Below are 19,949 nucleotides of genomic sequence, written 5' to 3'. Positions count from 1 at the left end.
AGTTTCAGTTCTCATGTCGTTACACAAATGGCAAACAAAAGTCCCCCAACATTCTGCAGCAGTTTTGTGTTTGCATAATTGATCTCCACACTTCCATTCATTCCTTCCTCCAATCCAGTCTCTACACTGTAGCCTCTAAAAGTAATCAAGTCACTCCAAGTGGCGTGGTTGCTCTGCTGGACTGCTGTGAGGATGGTGTGACCCCGTATATGATTTTCTTTAAGGATGGTTAGAAATGGAAAAATGTTAACAAAGTTGTCGATTTGGATCTGTCACCTATCATTATAACTGGCTGCTGCTTTTCACCTGCACACCAGGACTGGGATAAATGGGACTGATGTTATCTCTTCATTTATTTTGACCTTGATTTATTTGGAGCGGAGGCATTGTTTTTAAGAAAAGCATGTCATGTAGGTTGTCTAAAAATAAAATGCATTTAAACTCATTTGAAAAAAGAAAAAAAAAGTACTAATGCTGGTCCTTAAGTTTAAATCCTATACCTTTCCTGTTAAATGTACTGTCCATCCCTCTGTTAATGGTTAGAAACATCTTAGTTCTTAATTGAGTTCAAGGAAGTGAGTTAAATCTCAACTGTTATTAATTCAGAAAGAAAAATCTTTTGGCATATTTGAAAATATTAATTCAGTGTCCCTGGAAGTAATAGTGGCGTTCATGGGCTTCTGATGAGTTCAAGTGCTGTCATTAAAATTTTATCTTTGTAACAGGCTTTGTTTTGTTGTTTTTTTCTCATTTACAGAATTCTGGAGTTTTAAAATCTTTTATTAGGAAATATTTTATGTATTAAAGATAATATAATGTATATATAAAGACTGCTATAAAACAAACAACCCTATAACTACTACCCAACCTAACAGAAATCACGCATGCCCTCTGAGCTTCCTTAAAACAGGTACCGTGTTGCCCCGAAAATAAGACTGAGCTGGACCATTAGCTCTAATGTGTCTTTTGGAGCAAATATTAATATAAGACTCAGTATTATGTTATATTATATATAAGACCCAGTCTTATATTAAAATAAGACCAGATCTTACATTTAGTTTTGCTCCAAAAGATGCATTAGAGCTGATGGTCTGACTAGGTCTTATTTTCGGGGAAACCTGGTAACGCTTTCTCCTTAAACAGGTTAACAACAGTATTGAATTTTGCATTGTTCTAAGGTGTCCTAAAGAAATAGCTTTCCTTTAGGAATTAAAACATTTTAAATATTGAAGTTAAGTTTAATCTTGTTTGATATAACTATTATGTAAATAACTTTACAATTATATTTTTACTTATTTATGTTAAAAGGGTTTGTTGTTGTCTGGAGGCAGTTATTTAAAAGGCAGGTTGTTTTAGAAGCTGTAAGTTGGGACAGTTCATTAGTTTCAGAGGTTTCAAAGATCTGGGAGAAGGAAATTGAAGAAGAAGAAAAGGATTTTATGTGAATCAAGGAAATTACTCATTGTTGTGGTTTTTCTTTTTCTTTACTAGGGAAAGGGGAACAAAGGGGTAGAATCTGAAAACTAGCTCTTTCTTAAGTTGTTCTTGGCATAAGTGGTACCACCAGCAAGTAGCTAAACGACTGAATGAAACATGGCTTAAAGGTTTTATGACAGCAGATTTTTAGAGGTTAGAGGTGTGTATTGTAACCATGTCTTTGAGTGGTGAAGACTACTTCAGAGGTCACATCCTACATCTCGTCCTTATTGCTGAGTCACTGAAATCTGGAAACTGGTACGGGTAGTATGGCCCTAACTTCCATTTTCTTGGTTGAGTTTGTGTGTGGTCTTTCATATTTTAGGAACTATAATCCTCAAGTTCCTAGTTGTAAATGGGTAAGGAGAGTTAAACAATGCCCGTGGTAATATTTTAGGGGGGTAGTCATATGCATACACATCCATCTGTATGCATAAAAATGCCTTCCAATGTTTGTCGTGGCAATAGCTGCCTATAGGGAATAAACATTTAAATGAAGGGTGCCTTGGTTAAAAGTATGGGCTCCAGAGCCAGACTCTCCAAATTTACTTCTGAGTTGCCACTAGCTAGTTCTGTAGCCTTGGGAAAGTTATTTAACCTCTGTGATGGTTTATCTATAAAATGAGGATAATAAAACATCTGCCTTATTGAGTGGCTGGGGGGATTAAATAGGTTAGTACACAGAAGGTACTTAGAGTTTGGACAAAGTGCGCCATGAATGTTGGCTATTATTTCATTCTTACATGCAGTGCCTTTTGATTAGAAGCATTCTTAGGTTACCATTTGTATGTGGGGAGATGTTCTTTCTAGAACTATGTCTCCTTGTCACATGATGATGTGCAGTGTGAGCCTTATTAATAATACTCTGTCAGCATTTGAGCTTGGAACATGAGTGTGTGGCCAGACCCAGCGAAATCCAGCAGGAGAGAGAACCAAGCCCCGAAGCCGAGCCGAAGCCCCGTAGCAACTGTTGCTATTTGTGTCCTGAGCAGCAGCTGCCCCGGACAGATTTATTTTTTAATCCTGATCTCACTGATACCCTGGGATGTGGCTCTGCCTTAGAGAAAAGGATTGGTTAAGATAGCTGGTCTTTGAGGAGATTTCATGACACATGTTATACGGAGTCTATTCCTTGTGAAATATGAGGAGCCAGAGCTTTGTGTGTATGACAAAGGGAGAGAGGCTAAGCCTCAGCATTCGCAGTCAGTCCCTGGAGTGGAGTGTGACTGGATTAATGACGTGAGAAATCACTTCATACGGGCAGGGAGACTTCATGCTTTTCAGGCAAAAAGTAGTTTTGCTATTTATAATGTTCTACAGAAGATTTAGTGGTCTGTGATATACACATATACACATATATACACATATACATTATAACTATAAGTTATCAAATGTGGATTTCAGAAATAAGACTATCTTTCCAATGAATGCTTCATTACCAAATGCTTTTTTTGAAGTAGGAAAGAGCTTTAAAAAGAGTTTGTTTTAAATAGTGGTTAGATTATTTCAATAATTTTCTTAACTTTTATTTCTGATGCGTTGAAATATCTGAAGCCTTATGCAACACTTTGAAATAGTAACATAACCCATTTCCAGATGTTGGCTGCTGACTTACCTAGAGTTTAGTCACAAAATATTTAATGAACACCTCTGTACCAGGCTCTGTTCTGAACCTGGTAACACTTAGTGAATGTTGCTCTTTATAAAGGTCACCTATTAAAAATGATTTTTGTTTTTTTGATTGCCCTATTCAGATTCAGTGGTATGAATTTACTGATTTGGATGTTTTGAATTTACCACATAACATAATGTTGAACTAAAGATCATGTAATAACTGAGTGACTAACAAAATCAAAATATTTTCATCCTCTAGGTATTGTTAACCCAAAGAACCCAAAGGAAGCTCCAAAGTCCTTCAGCTTTGACTACTCCTACTGGTCTCACACCTCGGTGAGTGTACTCTTGGTGCAGCATGGGAGAACCATGTGGGTTTTGGATGTTTTGAAGGAGCCTGCAGGTCCTACAAGGAAAAAAAGACTACCACCATCTAGGAGAATGGAGAATAATGCCCTTCGCAATATAGTTACTAAGTATAGGACCCCCAGTCTCCTGGCTGCTGGGATGCGTTCCTAAATTAGAATTTGCTTCTGCATCTCTGTTAGGCATTTTGGTTCTTTTTGTTTTGGTTTTTTTTTTTTTTTCCTATTTTGTGTTGGAGTACTGACAAAGCCTAATCGGCAAGGGAAGGGCCTGGGCAAAGGATAGGAAACGTTCTTCACTGAAAGCTGTTTACTGAGAAATAGCCACACTACCTGGAACGAGTTCAAAGAAGTATTTTATATGTGGACTTGACCTTTGATCTTGTAGTCCCATTTTCCAGGAAAATCTTCTTGGAACTCACTATGAGTGAAAGAGTGATTGATACTTGCGAGGTTAGGGAAAATGAAATGTTATCATGCTAGATAATTTCATGTAGATATTTTTATGTATGGATGACTTGGATAACTCTGGTAGTGCGTGTGTGTGTGTGTGTGTGTGTGTGTGTGTGTGTGTGTGTGAAGTGAGAAAAATAAACTGTGTAGGGGGACTTAAAAAATATATAGTATATTTTAGGTGACTATTCTGATTCCAAACACTTTCATTTTATTATAGAAGTAATCAAATAAGGATAGGAAAGAATAGGAATAAAATGTCATTTATTCCTCCTTTTAATCTTTACAGCCCGAAGATCCCTGTTTTGCATCTCAAAATCGTGTGTACAATGACATTGGAAAAGAAATGCTCTTACATGCCTTTGAGGGCTATAATGTCTGTATTTTTGCCTATGGGCAGACTGGTGCTGGGAAATCTTACACAATGATGGGTAAACAGGAAGAAAGCCAAGCTGGCATCATTCCACAGGTAAGAAACAAAAAACAACGAAAAACCTCTGCTCACCATTACTTTTCATCTTCAGTGGCTTTAACAGTTATTTTTATTTAATTAACATTCATTCAGGGACTATCATATATACCAAGCACAAAGACAAATCATCTCTGCCTTAGTGGAGTTGACAGTCTAGTGGAAGAGACTGACATGTATACATGTCTGTCTTCAAAGGTGGGGAAAGTTGATGTTTTGTGAAGGTTTTGCTGTATATCCAGTGTCACGTTATTTTATCTTTTGAGCAGTGTCACCAGCTTCTTTAAAAAGTGATAGTATATAATAGGCTTTGTTCTGCGTCCTGGGGACACCTAGTGAATGTTGGTCTGATTTTTTTCTATGTTGCATATATAGAGAACATCTCTTAGTGGGATTATTATTGTTTTTTGGTTGCCTGAGAGGTACTTTTATTGTCTTAATACTATCACTTAAAGCTTGAACAGTCCGTTTTTTTTTTTTAAGGTTTTGGTCTCGTATGGTTTGGGAATAGAGAGCAGTTGTGACTTAGGTGTTTAGAAGGAATTTCCTTTGTTAATAACTGGAATGTGGTCTGCTTTTATTAATGATATTTGGAATTAATTTTAAAAGTTCTTTACTACAGACCTGGTGTGACCATCTCTATATTTTGAGAATAAAATACATAAGGGAGCAATAGCTACTTTTTCAATGGATTATTGATGGTAAATTTAAATTCAGCTATATAATGGAAATGCGTAATTATTAATAAAGATTAGGAAATTTTCAGAAAAAAATGAACATAGTAGTGTATTTTTTTTCTGTTAAAAAATATATGTCTGTGTTAAGACATATATTTGGGAATTGTCCTTCTCTATCTATAGTAATAGCAATAGTTACAGTACGAATTAGAGAAGACATTCGGTAGCACTCCCCATGTGCCAAACACAGTTCTCATTGCTTTACAAATACTAGCTCATCTGGTCTTCCTCATACGACCCTAAGAGGTAGGTGCTATTGTTACCCTCATTTTACACATGAGGAAACTGAGGAACAGGTAGGTCATGTCACTTGCTCAAGTAAGTGGCAAAGCCAGAATCCAAATGCAGGCAAGTTGGTTCTGGGGTCTCTGCGTTTACTATAACTATGTAACACTTCTTTGGCAATAAAGTAATTATAGCTTATAGCAAGTTATACTAAATAGTCATTTATTTATCCCATCATCACGTTTAGTTTCTCCTTCCTTTTCCTTTAATTTGTTTGTTACTGGAGTTCTTGTATAATTACATATGTATCTCTTTTCTGGTAGGATTTTGGAGTATTTTATTTTAATACAAAAGCATGGATTTTTTAATAGGCAATTATTATTTAGAAACTGCCATTTATAATAAATTTGAAAACTAGACTTCTAGAGAATCACGAACAGCTTTTTCATTTTCCAAATGTACATTGATTGCCTTAATACTATTAAATGTAGAGCAAATGAAAATTCAGTAGATTTTTGTTTATTCTTATTAAATATCACATATTTTAAATAAATGCAAGGAATAGGGAAAGTGAAATTTTATAATTTTCCTGATCTAGAAAATTAACATTTTCTGTGAGAAATGTCACCGTGTAGTGAACTAGCCTCTCTTAAAGCGGTTGGAGTCTTAAGACAGAGGTAAAAGGGCAAGTTTTATAGAGCCAGAGTGATTCTTGAAAATACCTTTGTTTGCCCCCTCCAAATAGTATGTATTCTCTTTATTTATATGTGTATGAATTTATAATGTATATAGTAACTGACAATATGTAATAAAATTTATGTCATGATTAGTAATATGTGTGCAAAATGTAGTTCAATAGTAGTTTGACTGCTACAGTAATAATACAGACAGTGGAGCCAGTCACTCTAGCATATTGTGAAGAGGTGAATTCACGTAAATGTGTCAGTGACGTAACACTGTAAGACATAAGTCCTCCCCTGGATGTGGCTTGCTTTCTAAGCGAACATGATTGAGATGCTATTATTGAGGGAGAGTATAGATAAGAAGAATGTACTTAAAACTATCCTTTTATTTCATTCAAAGCATTCACCTTTGTTGTTGATGCCATTAATATTTTGAGATATAAAGAGAAAGGGGATCTTGTTAATTTGTTTAGCAACCCTGGGTAATTTAGTGCTTCTCTGATTTACCTCTTGTTCTGCTTCTGTAGTTATGTGAAGAACTATTTGAGAAAATCAATGACAACTGTAATGAAGAAATGTCTTATTCTGTAGAGGTGAGTACAACTGTGGTTTGAAACCAGAGGCCTCCGTGCTCCATTGCCTCAAATGTTACTTTTAAATGGCTCCAAATTATTGAACTTTTTTTGTACCCCAATTTTGTACTTATATGCTCTTTCTAAGTTTTGGTTTCAGTGAATAATGTTACAGTTAAGTCTTTATTCATAAGTCTGGCTTTATTTTCACTTATTTCCTTTGTATGTATTTGGTTGTCAAGCAATACATTTGAATTGCCAGATGGTCTTTTAGAAAGAAAGGCTGTGCCAGTTTTCAACCCTATCAAGAGGGTGTAAGCACCCATTTTATTTTGCCCTTGCCAACATTCATTATTTTTCTTTGATCTTTGCCAATTTGATAAGGGAAAATTTCTCTTATTTAAATTCACATTTCTTTGATTATTAGTGTGGTTGAACAATATTGTAAATAATGCGTATGTCTGTTTACATGTTGGGATTCCAATGATTTCTTACTCATTTGTGTGAACTCTTTCTCCTTAATGTTATTTATTAGTAATGATGTTTGACAGGCATAAGTTTTGCAAATACATATAATCAAATCTCTTCCCCCCCGCCCTTTATAATTGCCTGTAATCCTAGAAATTTATTCTCCAGCCATTGTATACCCTAGCTCTTCCAAGAAGAGGTTTATAGAATTACTTTATAAACATTTCCACTTTTTCCCCATGTGCTTTATGAAGCTATTATTTTATACCTTCCAATTTTGGGTATTTAATTTCATAGTAATGAATATGATTAAAGTGTTCTGACCCACACATATATGGGCAACTAATTTTCGATAAAGGAGCCAAAAACATACAATGGAGAAAGGAAAGTCTCTTCAATAAATGGTGTTGGGAAAACTGGAAAGCCACATCCAAAAGAATGAAGCTGGACTGCTGTCTGAGACCATATATACTGTTCTGTTACTAACATGAGGCTGTTCTGAGAAATTAAGCTGCTTTTTAAGGGAACTAGTTTTTTTTTTTTTTTTTTAAATGTATATGTTATGATTTATCTATAGGACTGACACAATTCCTCACTGATCCACTTAGATACTTAGGGTTTTTTTTTTTTTTACCTATAAAGTGTTGCATAAATTTACAAATTTTAAAGAATTCTGCTTTGCGACTGTCATACACCAAAAGGGGAATGTGCTGCTCTAAAAATCTTTTTGGTTAAAATGAATTCTCTAAATAGCTTGTCTCATCTAGTTACTGTTGTTTTGAATTATGTGACAGAATGTTTTGAGCTTGTAGGTAATAAGAGAAGAAGCCATTTTCTCTCATATTAGCCAGTTCCCAGGCTTATTTGGAGTGCAGTGTACATCCCTAGTTGATACTGTGGTTCCTTAAGTTTATGGGATCTCTACCTCCCTTCTTGCTTCTCTCCCTTACCCAGCTCCAAACACAGTGCCTTTCTTTCTTTCTTTCTTTTTTTTTTTTTTTTTTTGATGTTTCGGAAACATACCAAGAAATGTTCCTACTTTGGGGCCTTACATTTTATTTTTCCTTCTGCCTAAATTTTCTTCCCCTAGGTGTCTTTTTGACTAAGTTTTTCACCTCCTTCAAGTCTCTTGTTGACATCTTACCCTCTCAATGAGGCTTACCTTGACCACCTTGTATAATGCTGCAACTTGACCTCCACCCCTGCACTTCTGATCTCTGTTCTTTGGTTTTTTTCTCATAGTACTTACCACATTCTAGCCTGCTTTATAATTCTGCTTATTTTTTATGTTTGTTGTTTATTTTCAGTCTCCCTTACTAGAATCATAAGCTCATTAGGGCAGCAACCTTTGCTTTATTTACCGATATATAAAAGTGCCTAGAAAGTGCCTGAAAATGCCTGCTACTTAATTAATTGAATTTGCCAAATGGGATCTGTTATGGTTGGTTCAAAAGTAAAAGAAGTAGTGATGGCTTTAGATAGATTTTCACATCAGGGAATAAGTGATGGAGCCCATCGACCTTTACCAGATTATTTTTGGGCCTCGTAGTCTCATACCTGTGTGGAAAGGGACAAGTTTTCCAAGAAGACAAAATGTCTTCCTGGGATTCAGGATTGTATATACAAGTTCAAGTACATGAGAATGATTAAAGCACCATCTCACTTTCTAGGATGACCTGCTTTTAGAAAAATTATTTGTCGTCCTATTGTTTTACTCCCATAATGGATCAATTACTTTATCTTGCAGCATTCTCCATTTTTTAAAAACTGATTTTGAAATACAGTATAAAAATAGATCTGAAACTGAGTAAAAGAAAAAGGCAGTAGAAATGGAGGTAAGGTTCCATTGGAGATACTCTGAAAATATGTCTGTAGAAATTTAAAGGCGAAAAATGTAGAAGTTGTATCATCAGCTTGAGTAGCTTGGTGATAGAAAAGTTTCTGATTCCCAGGGAGGCGTCATAATTAGGCTTGCTGTGATGAATTTATTACCCCAGTTCAAAGCCTTTTTGCTTAGAAATCTGATCTTTTTTTTAAATTTATTGAGGTGACAATTGTTAGTAAAATTACATAGATTTCAGGTGTACGATTCTGTATTACATCATCTATAAATCCAATGTGTGTTCACCACCCAGAGTCAGTTCTCCTTCCATCACCATATATTTGATCCCCTTTACCCTCATCTCCCACCCTCCATCCCCCTTACCCTCTGGTAACCACTAAACTATTGTCTGTGTCTATGAGTTTTTGTTTCTCATTTGTTTGTCTTGTTCTTTTGTTGTTTTTGGTTTATATACCACATATCAGTGAAATCATAGGGTTCTCTGCTTTTTCTGTCTGACTTATTTCTCTTAGCATCATATTCAAGATCCATCCATGTTGTCACAAATGTTCCTATATCATCTTTTCTTACCGCTGAATAGTATTCCATTGTGTATATGTACCACAACTTCTTTATCCATTCATCTAGAAATCTGATCTTGTACATACATTAGGAACAGAACCATCATCCTTCAAAGTCAAACACTTGAGTGAAGCTCATTTGATTGGTGTTATGAAACCAGCATGTTGGTTTGTTACTTTGCCGTGAGGAATAACTGTTTCCCAGACCAGACACTCGTGTTAGCAAGGGTGGTATATTATCTTCCTGTGGGCAGGAAGAATGCTGTTAGAATGCTGTTGGTTTTTTGGTGAGCATAGAATTGGAGGGAGAGGAGTTGATGAGACAAGTGTTTAATTGCCGCAGGTGAAGAAGTGGTAGCCTAACACATTCATCTCCATGGTAGGAATGGTCTTGCTGATGGGACAAGGTATATTGTCCGGGGCTTCCTCTCCCCTCCCTGAGACTTGGATAGGTCCTGCCACACAGTTAGGTTCTGTGCTGACCAACCATTACCCCTTCTGGTAGAGACATTTTTTTGTCCATAACCAATCACATTGTATGGTCAGTCTTAAAGTATTCGAGTCTCCGGCTTCCCTGCTCCGGAATATTGATATTGTTCCTTGGTTTTAACATGAATGGTAATCTCGATTCCAAGCTTTTGGAGGAAGACCACAGTAATCCCAATTACTGACAACAGCATGCATTTTTAAAAAATTGATGACTGATAAGTTGCTGCATTTAAAAATCACATTTTTTCTGCCTGAGGCAAGTAGTAGCCATATGTGCTGAGATGGTCCTGAGGAAGTGAGATGCTGGTTCTCACCTTCTCAGTGGCACCTGGACATGGTATTAATAGAGTCAAAGGAACTAGAACTGTGACATTTCACTCATTAGAGGCCGCTGACCTCTAATTGTACAGCTTTTGATAGAATTTCTTTCTCTAAGTCCTAATTCACTACTGATTTGTTTCCAGGTGAGCTACATGGAAATTTACTGTGAAAGAGTACGAGATTTGCTGAATCCGAAAAACAAGGGTAATTTGCGTGTGCGTGAACACCCACTTCTTGGTCCGTATGTGGAGGACCTGTCAAAGTTGGCGGTCACTTCCTACACAGACATTGCCGACCTCATGGATGCTGGGAACAAAGCCAGGTATGGTAGGAAACAAACTAATGCCTGAGGTCTCTGGCATACTTTGAGGCCCTTTGCTCCCAGTGACGGGCTCGAGACAACATTTATAACTCTGAAAGGGGCTGTCATGGTGGAGTCCTCTGAGCCTTGCTTTGGCTATGCTGGAGAAGTGAGGCTTCAGCATATTCGGTATCTTTCTTCTCATCAAAACAGTGCACTACTGAGACATTAGAAATTTGGTTATGTTTTACTATTAGGTTTTGGTCAAGTCGGTGAAATGTTGCTTATCACGTGCCTATGGTAGTAATTGATTCTGGAATAAATGAGCACCTAATTGAGAGTAAAAATTAAATGCCTTGGTAGTTTCTAAAGGAACAGATGGAATATGAAAAACTATTCTGATGTGGTGCTTTTGAAGTTGGAGGGTAACTTGATAGACTCACGAATAAAATGTGTTGAGAGTAATTTGTGTGACAGTCTTACAATCTGTGAATTAAAGCTATTACTTGTGATTGTTGTGCCTATAATGTGGAGCCTTCTGTCCCTTTTAAGTTTCATCTGAGAATTCCATTGTCACGTGGTCACCTTTATGTTTATTTAGGACAGTGGCAGCTACCAACATGAATGAAACAAGTAGCCGTTCCCACGCTGTGTTTACAATTGTTTTCACCCAGAAGAAACATGATGCTGAGACCAACCTTTCCACAGAGAAGGTAGGAGGACTTCAGTCTCTGAGCTTGACTTGTGTAAAGTGGGGATTTTCAGAAGTTCCCTCTTGCCCTCTGCATTTTGTGGAAGGGAGGAATGTTGCCCTTTTACGTAACAGAGGGTATTTTATACTTTCTGCTTATCATTTTTATTCCACCCTAAACCAGTTTTGAATTAGGTTATTAAGTGAAATTGCAAGATAGAAAATAGGGTGAATTAAAAAACAACCCAATACTTTGGTTCTCGAAAACTTTATGCAAGAGAGTTAAGCAGTTTGTGGGGAGAAAATCCTTCCTTTTCTAACTCTTGACTGGAACCTCTTAATTACCTTACTAGCTTCTTTGGTATGTGCATTTTATTTTTTTGAGCTCTGATAGTGTTACTGTGGGATTAAATGTTTAAGCAAATGATGAAGCAGACAAGATGTGTTTTGTTCCTGGAAAATAAAGAACTGCACAGCAATTCTGATGTTCTTCGAGTACCTTTGCTTGTTAATTTCTCATTTTCCTTAGTGGTTAAATGTAGTGGACTTTGAGGTAAATGGCTTGCTTCAGATCCTACCTCTGCCACTTGCAGCAGTGTTTTACCTGGGGCAAGTAACTTACCCTCTTTGTGCCTTAGTTTCACCAACCTCATAGGATTAAGTACTAATATAGGTAACGTGCATATAATTGTGCTCGGCACAGAGTAACCACTTAATAAATGTTAATGTTATTGTTAATTTTGTTAATAAATTTATATCGACTTCTACTCTGCCTACATTCCTAAGTAGTATACAGCTGGATTTTAATGTTTTACCTTTTTTAAACATTAATGCATGTTTGTTATTCAAAAGATAGTATTGAAAAGAGTTGAATTCTAACAAAGGAAAATTTTATCAGTTATACACCCTACAATAAAAAGTGGAACTGGGGACCATTTATAACAATAAACAAACTCTACCTTTACATTTCTGAATAAAACTGTTCGCATTTTTGAGAGAGCCGTCTCTTAACTTTAGCTGATAAGGCTTTGTGAATTGTGTTCAGAAACTTTGAAAACACACACATAACCCCCCCTGCTATCATCCCCTTCAAATAAAATCAAGTGCCTAGGGTTTTTACTCTAGGCTGAGTTTTTGCAAATACCTAGGACCCTATAACTTACGACTGCATATTTCTCCATGAATTCAATTTGAATTGCCTTCACTATAATGTTTATCATATATAAGAACCCTAATCAATATTTTTAGTCTTCTCCATATCTTAATCTTTTAATTTCTTGCCTCTAAATGTTTTCTGCTTCTACGTTGCTTATTTTTGAATTGTCCCAATGTTATGGTTCTTTACCAGGTCAGTAAAATCAGTTTGGTGGATCTAGCGGGGAGTGAACGAGCTGATTCAACTGGTGCCAAAGGGACGCGATTAAAGGTATTTATTTTACCAAACAAATGGCTTAGTCATTAATTGTTCTGTAATATAGATCAGCCAACATGGCGGGTAAGCCAGATCTGGCCCACTGCCTGTTTTGTTAAAATTTTTTGGGACATAGCCACATCTATTTATTACTGTCTGTGGCTGCTTTCGTGCTGCAGTGATAGGGTTAAGAAGTTGTGATAGAGGCCATATGGCCCACAAAACCTTTACTGAAAAATTCTGCCGATATCTGATCTATAATGTCGATGGAAGGATAAGTTTTATAACATAATAATTACGGACGACTTCAGGGTCCAGGTGACAGTTGAATTGTTTTTTGAGGAACAGGCAGAATTTGGCTAGGTGAAAGTGAGGGATGGTCATGGGAGGACACATGAGATCCAGAAGTGAGGACAAGCATGTGCTCCTCTAGAGAGATGCTTACCAAGAGCAGAAGTTTCATGTTGGTGACTGTGGGAGGAACACAGCATCTGTAAGTTTCTGGAGCACAGGCATCTCGAAGATACTGGAGGATTGTGCGTTAGGCAAAAGGTCTGGCATGTTATGGGGGAGAGTGGGCAGACTGAGGATGAAAGGAGGTTTTTAGGATACGTGGTCATAAATAAACAAATTATGCTAGCATACGGCTAATTGTATTTTATCTGTTATATGCGATGTGATAATAGGAAAAATTCTTCATCATAATTCTTTCATGTTTGGAATTGATTTCAGGAAGGAGCAAATATTAATAAGTCTCTTACAACTCTGGGCAAAGTCATTTCAGCCTTGGCAGAGGTGGTAAGTGTTATACTTCACTATAAGGGAAAATGAGTGTTCAGCAAAGGTACTTGACTATATTTTATGATTCTTTATGAAGGTTGTCCTTTTGGGCCCTTTTATGTAATTTTGCCTATCTTTTTTAAAACTTTTCAGTATAATACTAGGTATAACACACTTTGTACTAAAAGTAAAAGAGATTAGGGAGAATGAAAGTAAGCATAGAGCTCTAAAGGCCAGAGTGAAAACTATGTCATTACAAAGACCTCAGTTTTGACTATTTTTCTGAGCCTTATTTCCTATTTCATGAAAACCATGAGTCTTTTTCCTACACAACCTTTTCTGAGTAGGATGCATGAAGTACTTTTTGAAGTATTTTGAGCAGTTTGCCTTGGTAAGTGCTGTTGATTTGGGGACTAATAGTGTATTTTTAAAAATAATTTTACTCTTTCCTACTCCTTAACAGAGGAACACTGAAGCTGAAACAGTACTTATAAAGGGCTTCATTTTTTATGTTAGAAACTAAGGGAGTGTCAGTCATGTGTGCTCTAATTTAGTTTAGTACCTCATTTGAATCCTTATAAAGAATTAAATGCTTTCTTGCTTGTCTCTGAGAAGTCATATTTAATTTATGACTTAAAATTTAAACAACATATTTTCTGTTTGGAAGCTTATCCTGTGTTTTCATTCTTTTTTAAATGCTTTCATCTGTAGGATAACTGCACCAGCAAGGTATGGTGGGGTTTGGTGAAAATGAACTAGCTGTAGAATCAATTGTGATGGTTTTAGATCCTCAGCAGAATCAATGGAGGCATAAAGAGGAATGGAACCTCCAGAAAAGTTTTTGTTATACGTTCTCTGGCTTTGGAATTTAGAATTGCTGTTTCGGGTGACCGTGAATCATGTGGCTTCACAGCACAGCTAATTTAGGGAACATGACGATGCGCTTTGGAGAAGGAATTTGGAATTAAGGAAAAATAAGTTTGAGGCAGCTTCCACACTGTTTCCTTGGGACGTTCTGCCTTGTGATCTGTAGCACTGTCTCTTGAAGGAGTCTCCTACAAACCTCTCAAAAGGGCGATAAGAAATTTCTTAAGGGTACCTCTAAAACATAGCTGACTTCTTGAAATTATTAGTATATTTTTCTTAAACTTCTTTGTATTATGTTTACTTGTTGCCTACCATTTAAATAAATGGATTATTTAAATTTTGATTAAAATTTTTTTCTTAAAGTGAAGGCTGCAGAATCACGTTAAACTTCTGTCTCTAGAAAACATTGTTTGCGTCCTTTTAATCCACATACAATAGGTCTTTCTCTTCTTTATATGTCTATACAAATACTCTAAAATTTATTAGTACTATTTTGCATAAATAATAGTGCACCTAGCAGTGTTTTGAATCACAAGAGTGACATTGGGAATAGAGGCAGTATCTTCATTGAAATATTTTATACTCATATTTTCAAATACATAGACTTGTTTATTCTCTATTTCTACACAAATAACTTAATAAAAACTAATCCCCCTTTTCTGTTTTTCTCTGCTTATTTGAAAAAGCTGTCTTAATTCAAAACTCTTACCTGCTATTTGATATTACACATTTGTGGATATTTTTTAAATATGTAATCTGGTTCCTAGAACCATGAAGACTGTTAAAACTTAGTGATCATTCCTGCCTGTCCTGTCTATTGGCTCATCGATTAACACCCATATGAACCCTAAGTGCAGTTCATGGTATTTACCTGTACATTTCCCACATTGCGATATGCCACAGTGACTCGCAAATGACTTTATAATCAGTTTTGTAAAACTTAGTTTAGTACTTGGCATCTATGTCATAACTGTAACAGATCAGAAATGAATTTTAGTTTTTATATAACAAATGTAATTTTTGGTGAATTGAGATATATTGTTATTTCCATTGGGGAGAGAAACAGGATTATTATCATTCACACTTAATAGTATTTTTCTTTAGACAGGTTACTAATCTAAGTAAAACTTTTTATGTAACTACTAAAACATTTTTAAAAATTATAGATGTGAGGCAGATAAGATTAATTGGTATAAGAGAGCAAGTAGAAAAGAAATGGCTGAAATTCCAGAGTGTTTTCAAATGGACAAGATCGAAGTTCTATTTATGCATATTCATTTAGCTACTCCCTATTTAGTCTGATGAACAGAAATGAAAATAGCACATTTTTGGCAAACTGACACTACTTATTTTTATAGTATTGTTTGCAGTCATTGTAACTGGCATGCTTTAAATCTTGCAGCATTTTCAGTACTAACAAATAGCAAAGTGGGGTGTTTAAGTGGAGTGCAGTGGGCAACTAGGAAAAATAAACTTGAGGTTTCAGGCATCAAGAATTTTATAGTGGAGTAAATGTCCCACTGGCTGTTCAATCTCCCTCGAGGTTTGTATAATTTAGAAATAGGATCTGCTGTTGGAAATGACTTTCTCAGTTGTTGGATTGTGTGTCTCTGGGTGGAGTGGGATGAGATGGGATTTTTTTTTTTTTTTTTTAAAGATTTTATTGGGGAAGGGGAACAGGACTTTATTGGGGACCATTGTGTACTTCTAGGACTTTTTTCCAAGTCAAGTTGTTGTCCTTTTAGTCTTAGTTGTGGAGAGTGCAGCTCAACTCCGGGTACAGTTGCCGTTTCTAGTTGCAGGGGGCGCAGCCCACCATCCCTTGAGGGAGTCAAGGAACTGAACTGGCAGCCTTGTGATTGAGAGCCCACTGGCCCATGTGGGAATCGAACCGGCAGCCTTCGGAGTTAGGAGCATGGAGCTCTAACCTCCTGAGCCACCGGGCCGGCCCGAGATGCGATATTTTTTTTTTTTTTAATTAATTTTATTGGGGTGACAATTGTTAGTAAATTTACATAGATTTCAGGTGTACAATTCTGTATTACATCGTCTATAAATCCCATTGTGTGTTCACCACCCAGAGTCAGTTCTCCTTCCATCACCATATATTTGATCCCCTTTACCCTCATCACCCACCCCCCACCCCCTTACCCTCTGGTAACCACTAAATTATTGTCTGTGTCTATGAGTTTTTGTTTCTCATTTGTTTGTCTTGTTCTTTTTGGTTTATATACCACATATCAGTGAAATCATAGGGTTCTCTGCTTTTTCTGTCTGACTTGTTTCACTTAGCATTATTCTCTCGAGATCCATCCATGTTGTCACAAATGTTCCTATATCATCTTTCCTTAACGCCGAATAGTATTCCATTGTGTATATGTACCACAACTTCTTTATCCATTCATCTATCGAAGGACATTTTGGTTGTTTCCATGTCTTGGCTACCGTAAACAAAGCTGCAATGAACATTGGCGTACACGTGTCTCTATAGAGAAATGCTTTTATATTTTTGGGGTAGATACCCAGGAGAGCGATTGCTGGGTCATATGGTAATTCTATTCGTAATTTCTTGAGGAACCTCCACACTGCCTTCCATAGCGGCTGCACCAGTCTGCATTCCCACCAACAGTGTATGAGAGTTCCTTTTTCTCCACAGCCTCTCCAACACTTGTTACTATTTGTTTTGTTGATGAAAGCCATTCTGACTGGGGTGAGGTGATATCTCATTGTGGTTTTCATTTGCATTTCTCTGATGATTAGCGATGTTGAGCATTTTTTCATATGTCTATTTGCCATTTGTATATCCTCTTTGGAGAAATGTCTCTTCAGGTCCTCTGTCCATTTTTCAATTGGGTTGTTTGTTTTTTTGTTGTTGAGTTTCATGAGTTCCTTGTATATTTTGGATATTAGCCCCTTATCAGAGGAACTGTTTGCGAAAATCTTCTCCCATTCAGTTGGTTGCCTCATTATTTTGTCAATAGTTTCTTTTGCTGTGCAGAAGCTTTTCAGTTTCATATAATCCCATTTGTTTATTTTAGTTTTTACTTCCATTGCCTTTGGAGTCAAATTCATAAAATGCTCTTTGAACCCAAGGTCCATAAGTTTAGTACCTATGTTTTCTTCAATGCAGTTTATTGTGTCAGGTCTTATGCTTAAGTCTTTGATCCATTTTGAATTAATTTTGGTACATGGTGACAGATAGCAGTCCAGTTTCATTCTTTTGCACGTAGCTATCCAATTCTGCCAGCACCATTTATTGAAGAGGCTGTCTTTCGTCCATTGTATGTTTTTAGCTTCTTTGTCAAAAATTATCTGTCCATATTTATGTGGTTTTATTTCTGGGTTCTCAATTCTATTCCATTGGTCTATGTGTCTGTTTTTCCGCCAATACCAAGCTGTTTTGATTATTGTAGCCCTGTAGTACAAGGAAAAATCAGGGAGTGTGATACCTCCAGTATTGTTCTTTTTTTTTAATATTGCTTTGGCTATTCGGGGTCTTTTGTGGTTCCAAACAAATCTGATGATTTTTTGTTCTATTTCTTTAAAAAATGCCATTGGGATTTTAATGGGGATTGCATTAAATCTGTATATGGCTTTGGGTAATATGGCCATTTTAACTATGTTGATTCTTCCAATCCATGAGCACGGAATGTCTTTCCATTTCTTTGTGTCTTCTTCAATTTCTTTCAAAAATGTCTTATAGTTTTCAGCATATAAATCCTTCACATCCTTGGTTAAGTTTATTCCTAGGTATTTTATTCTTTTTGCTGCAATTGCAAAAGGAATTGTTTTTTCTATCTCTTTTTCTGAGATTCCATTGTTGGTATATAGGAAAGCGATGGACTTTTGTACGTTGATTTTGTAGCCAGCAACTTTACTATATTCGTTGATTGTTTCTAATAGCTTTTTGGTGGAGTCTTTAGGGTTTTCTATGTATAGCATCATGTCGTCTGCAAAGAGTGACAATTTAACTTCTTCATTCCCAATTTGGATGCCTTTTATTTCTTTCTCTTGCCTGATAGCTCTGGCAAGGACTTCCAACACTATGTTGAAAAGCAGAGGTGATAGGGGACAACCTTGTCGTGTTCCTGAACGTAGAGCAAAGGGCTTCAGCTTTTCACCATTAATTATGAGGTTAGCTGAGGGCTTGTCGTATATGGCCTTTATTATGTTGAGGTATTTTCCTTCTATACCAATTTTAGTAAGTGTTTTAATCATAAATGGATGTTGTATCTTATCAAATGCTTTTTCTGCATCAATTGATAGAATCATATGATTTTTGTCCTTTATTTTGTTTATGTGATGTATCACATTGATGGATTTGCGAATGTTGAACCATCCTTGTGCCCCGGGGATGAACCCCACTTGGTCGTGATGAATAATCTTTTTAATGCATTGTTGTATTCGATTTGCTAGAATTTTGTTTAGGATTTTAGCATCTGTATTCATCAGAGATATAGGTCTGTAGTTTTCTTTTTTTGTGTTGTCCTTACCAGGTTTTGGTATCAGGGTAATGTTGGCCTCATAAAATGAGTTAGGGAGTACTGACTCTTCTTCAATTTTTTGGAAGAGTTTGAGCAGGATTGGTATTAGATCCTCTTTGAAGGTTTGGTAGAATTCACTGGTGAAGCCATCTGGTCCAGGACTTTTGATTTTGGGAAGGTTTTTGATGACTGATTCAATTTCCTTACTGGTGATCGGCCTGTTAAGATTTTCCAGTTCTTCATGATTCAGCCTTGGAAGGCTATATGTTTCTAAGAACTTGTCCATTTCTTCTAAGTTATTAAATTTGGTGGCATATAGTCCTTCATAGTATTCTTGGATAATCCTTTGTATTTCTGTGGTGTCCGTGATAACTTCCCCTTTTTCATTTCTGATTTTGTTAATTAGTGTCTTCTCTCTTTTTATCTTAGTGAGTCTAGCCAAGGGTTTGTCGATTTTGTTAATCTTTTCAAAGAACCAGCTTTTTGTCACATTAATTTTTTCTATTGTCTTTTTGTTCTCTATTTCATTTAGTTCTGCTCTGATTTTTGTTATTTCCTTTCTTCTGCTGACCTTGGGTTTCGCTTGTTCTTCTTTTTCTAGTTTTTTAAGGTGTAACATGAGGTTATTTATTTGGGATTTTTCTTGTTTCTTGAGATAGGCCTGTAATGATATAAATTTCCCTCTTAAAACTGCTTTCGCGGCATCCCAAAAATTTTGGTAGGATGTATTTTCATTGTCATTTGTTTCTATGTATCTTTTGAGCTCTCCTCTAATTTCTTCTTTGACCCAGTCGTTCTTTAAAAGTATGTTGTTTAATCTCCATGTATTGTTGTTTTTTCCTGCTTTCTTTTTGCAGTTGATATCCAATTTCAAAGCTTTGTGATCAGAGAATATGCTTGGTATGATTTCAATCTTCTTAAATTTGCTGAGGCTGCTTTTGTGTCCCAATATATGGTCTATCCTTGAGAATGTTTCATGTACACTAGAAAAGAATGTATAGTCTGATGTTTTAGAATGAAGTGCTCTATATATGTCAATTATGTCCAATTCATCTAATGTGTCATTTAGGGCTGCGATTTCGTTATTTATCTTCTGTTTGGATGATCTATCCATAGCTGTCAATGATGTATTTAAGTCCC

At 36.2% G+C, this 19,949-nt stretch overlaps 1 protein-coding gene across 16 annotated transcripts in view; it reads left to right on the top strand.

Annotated features, from left to right (window-relative positions):
• KIF1B (kinesin family member 1B) overlaps nt 1-19,949 on the top strand; it is a 136,075-nt gene that overhangs the window by 32,234 nt on the left and 83,892 nt on the right. For 11 of the 16 annotated variants that reach the window (XM_081054974.1, XM_081054985.1, XM_081054973.1 and 8 more), the window contains exons 3-9: nt 3,350-3,426; nt 4,198-4,377; nt 6,550-6,615; nt 10,419-10,597; nt 11,178-11,289; nt 12,616-12,693; nt 13,411-13,476. In XM_081054974.1, coding sequence (XP_080911100.1) covers nt 3,350-3,426; nt 4,198-4,377; nt 6,550-6,615; nt 10,419-10,597; nt 11,178-11,289; nt 12,616-12,693; nt 13,411-13,476 — 758 coding nt within the window. Of the gene's footprint in view, nt 1-3,349; nt 3,427-4,197; nt 4,378-6,549; nt 6,616-10,418; nt 10,598-11,177; nt 11,290-12,615; nt 12,694-13,410; nt 13,477-14,169; nt 14,188-19,949 lie in introns of all 16 variants that reach the window. The other 5 variants (XM_081054984.1, XM_081054982.1, XM_081054970.1 and 2 more) reach the window with 1 other exon arrangement.

The sequence above is a fragment of the Rhinolophus hipposideros genome, assembly GCF_964194185.1.
Source record: "Rhinolophus hipposideros genome assembly, chromosome: 8".
NCBI lineage: Eukaryota > Metazoa > Chordata > Mammalia > Chiroptera > Rhinolophidae > Rhinolophus > Rhinolophus hipposideros.
Note: the sequence above shows the minus strand (reverse complement) of the source record. Positions and strands in the feature narration are given on the sequence as shown.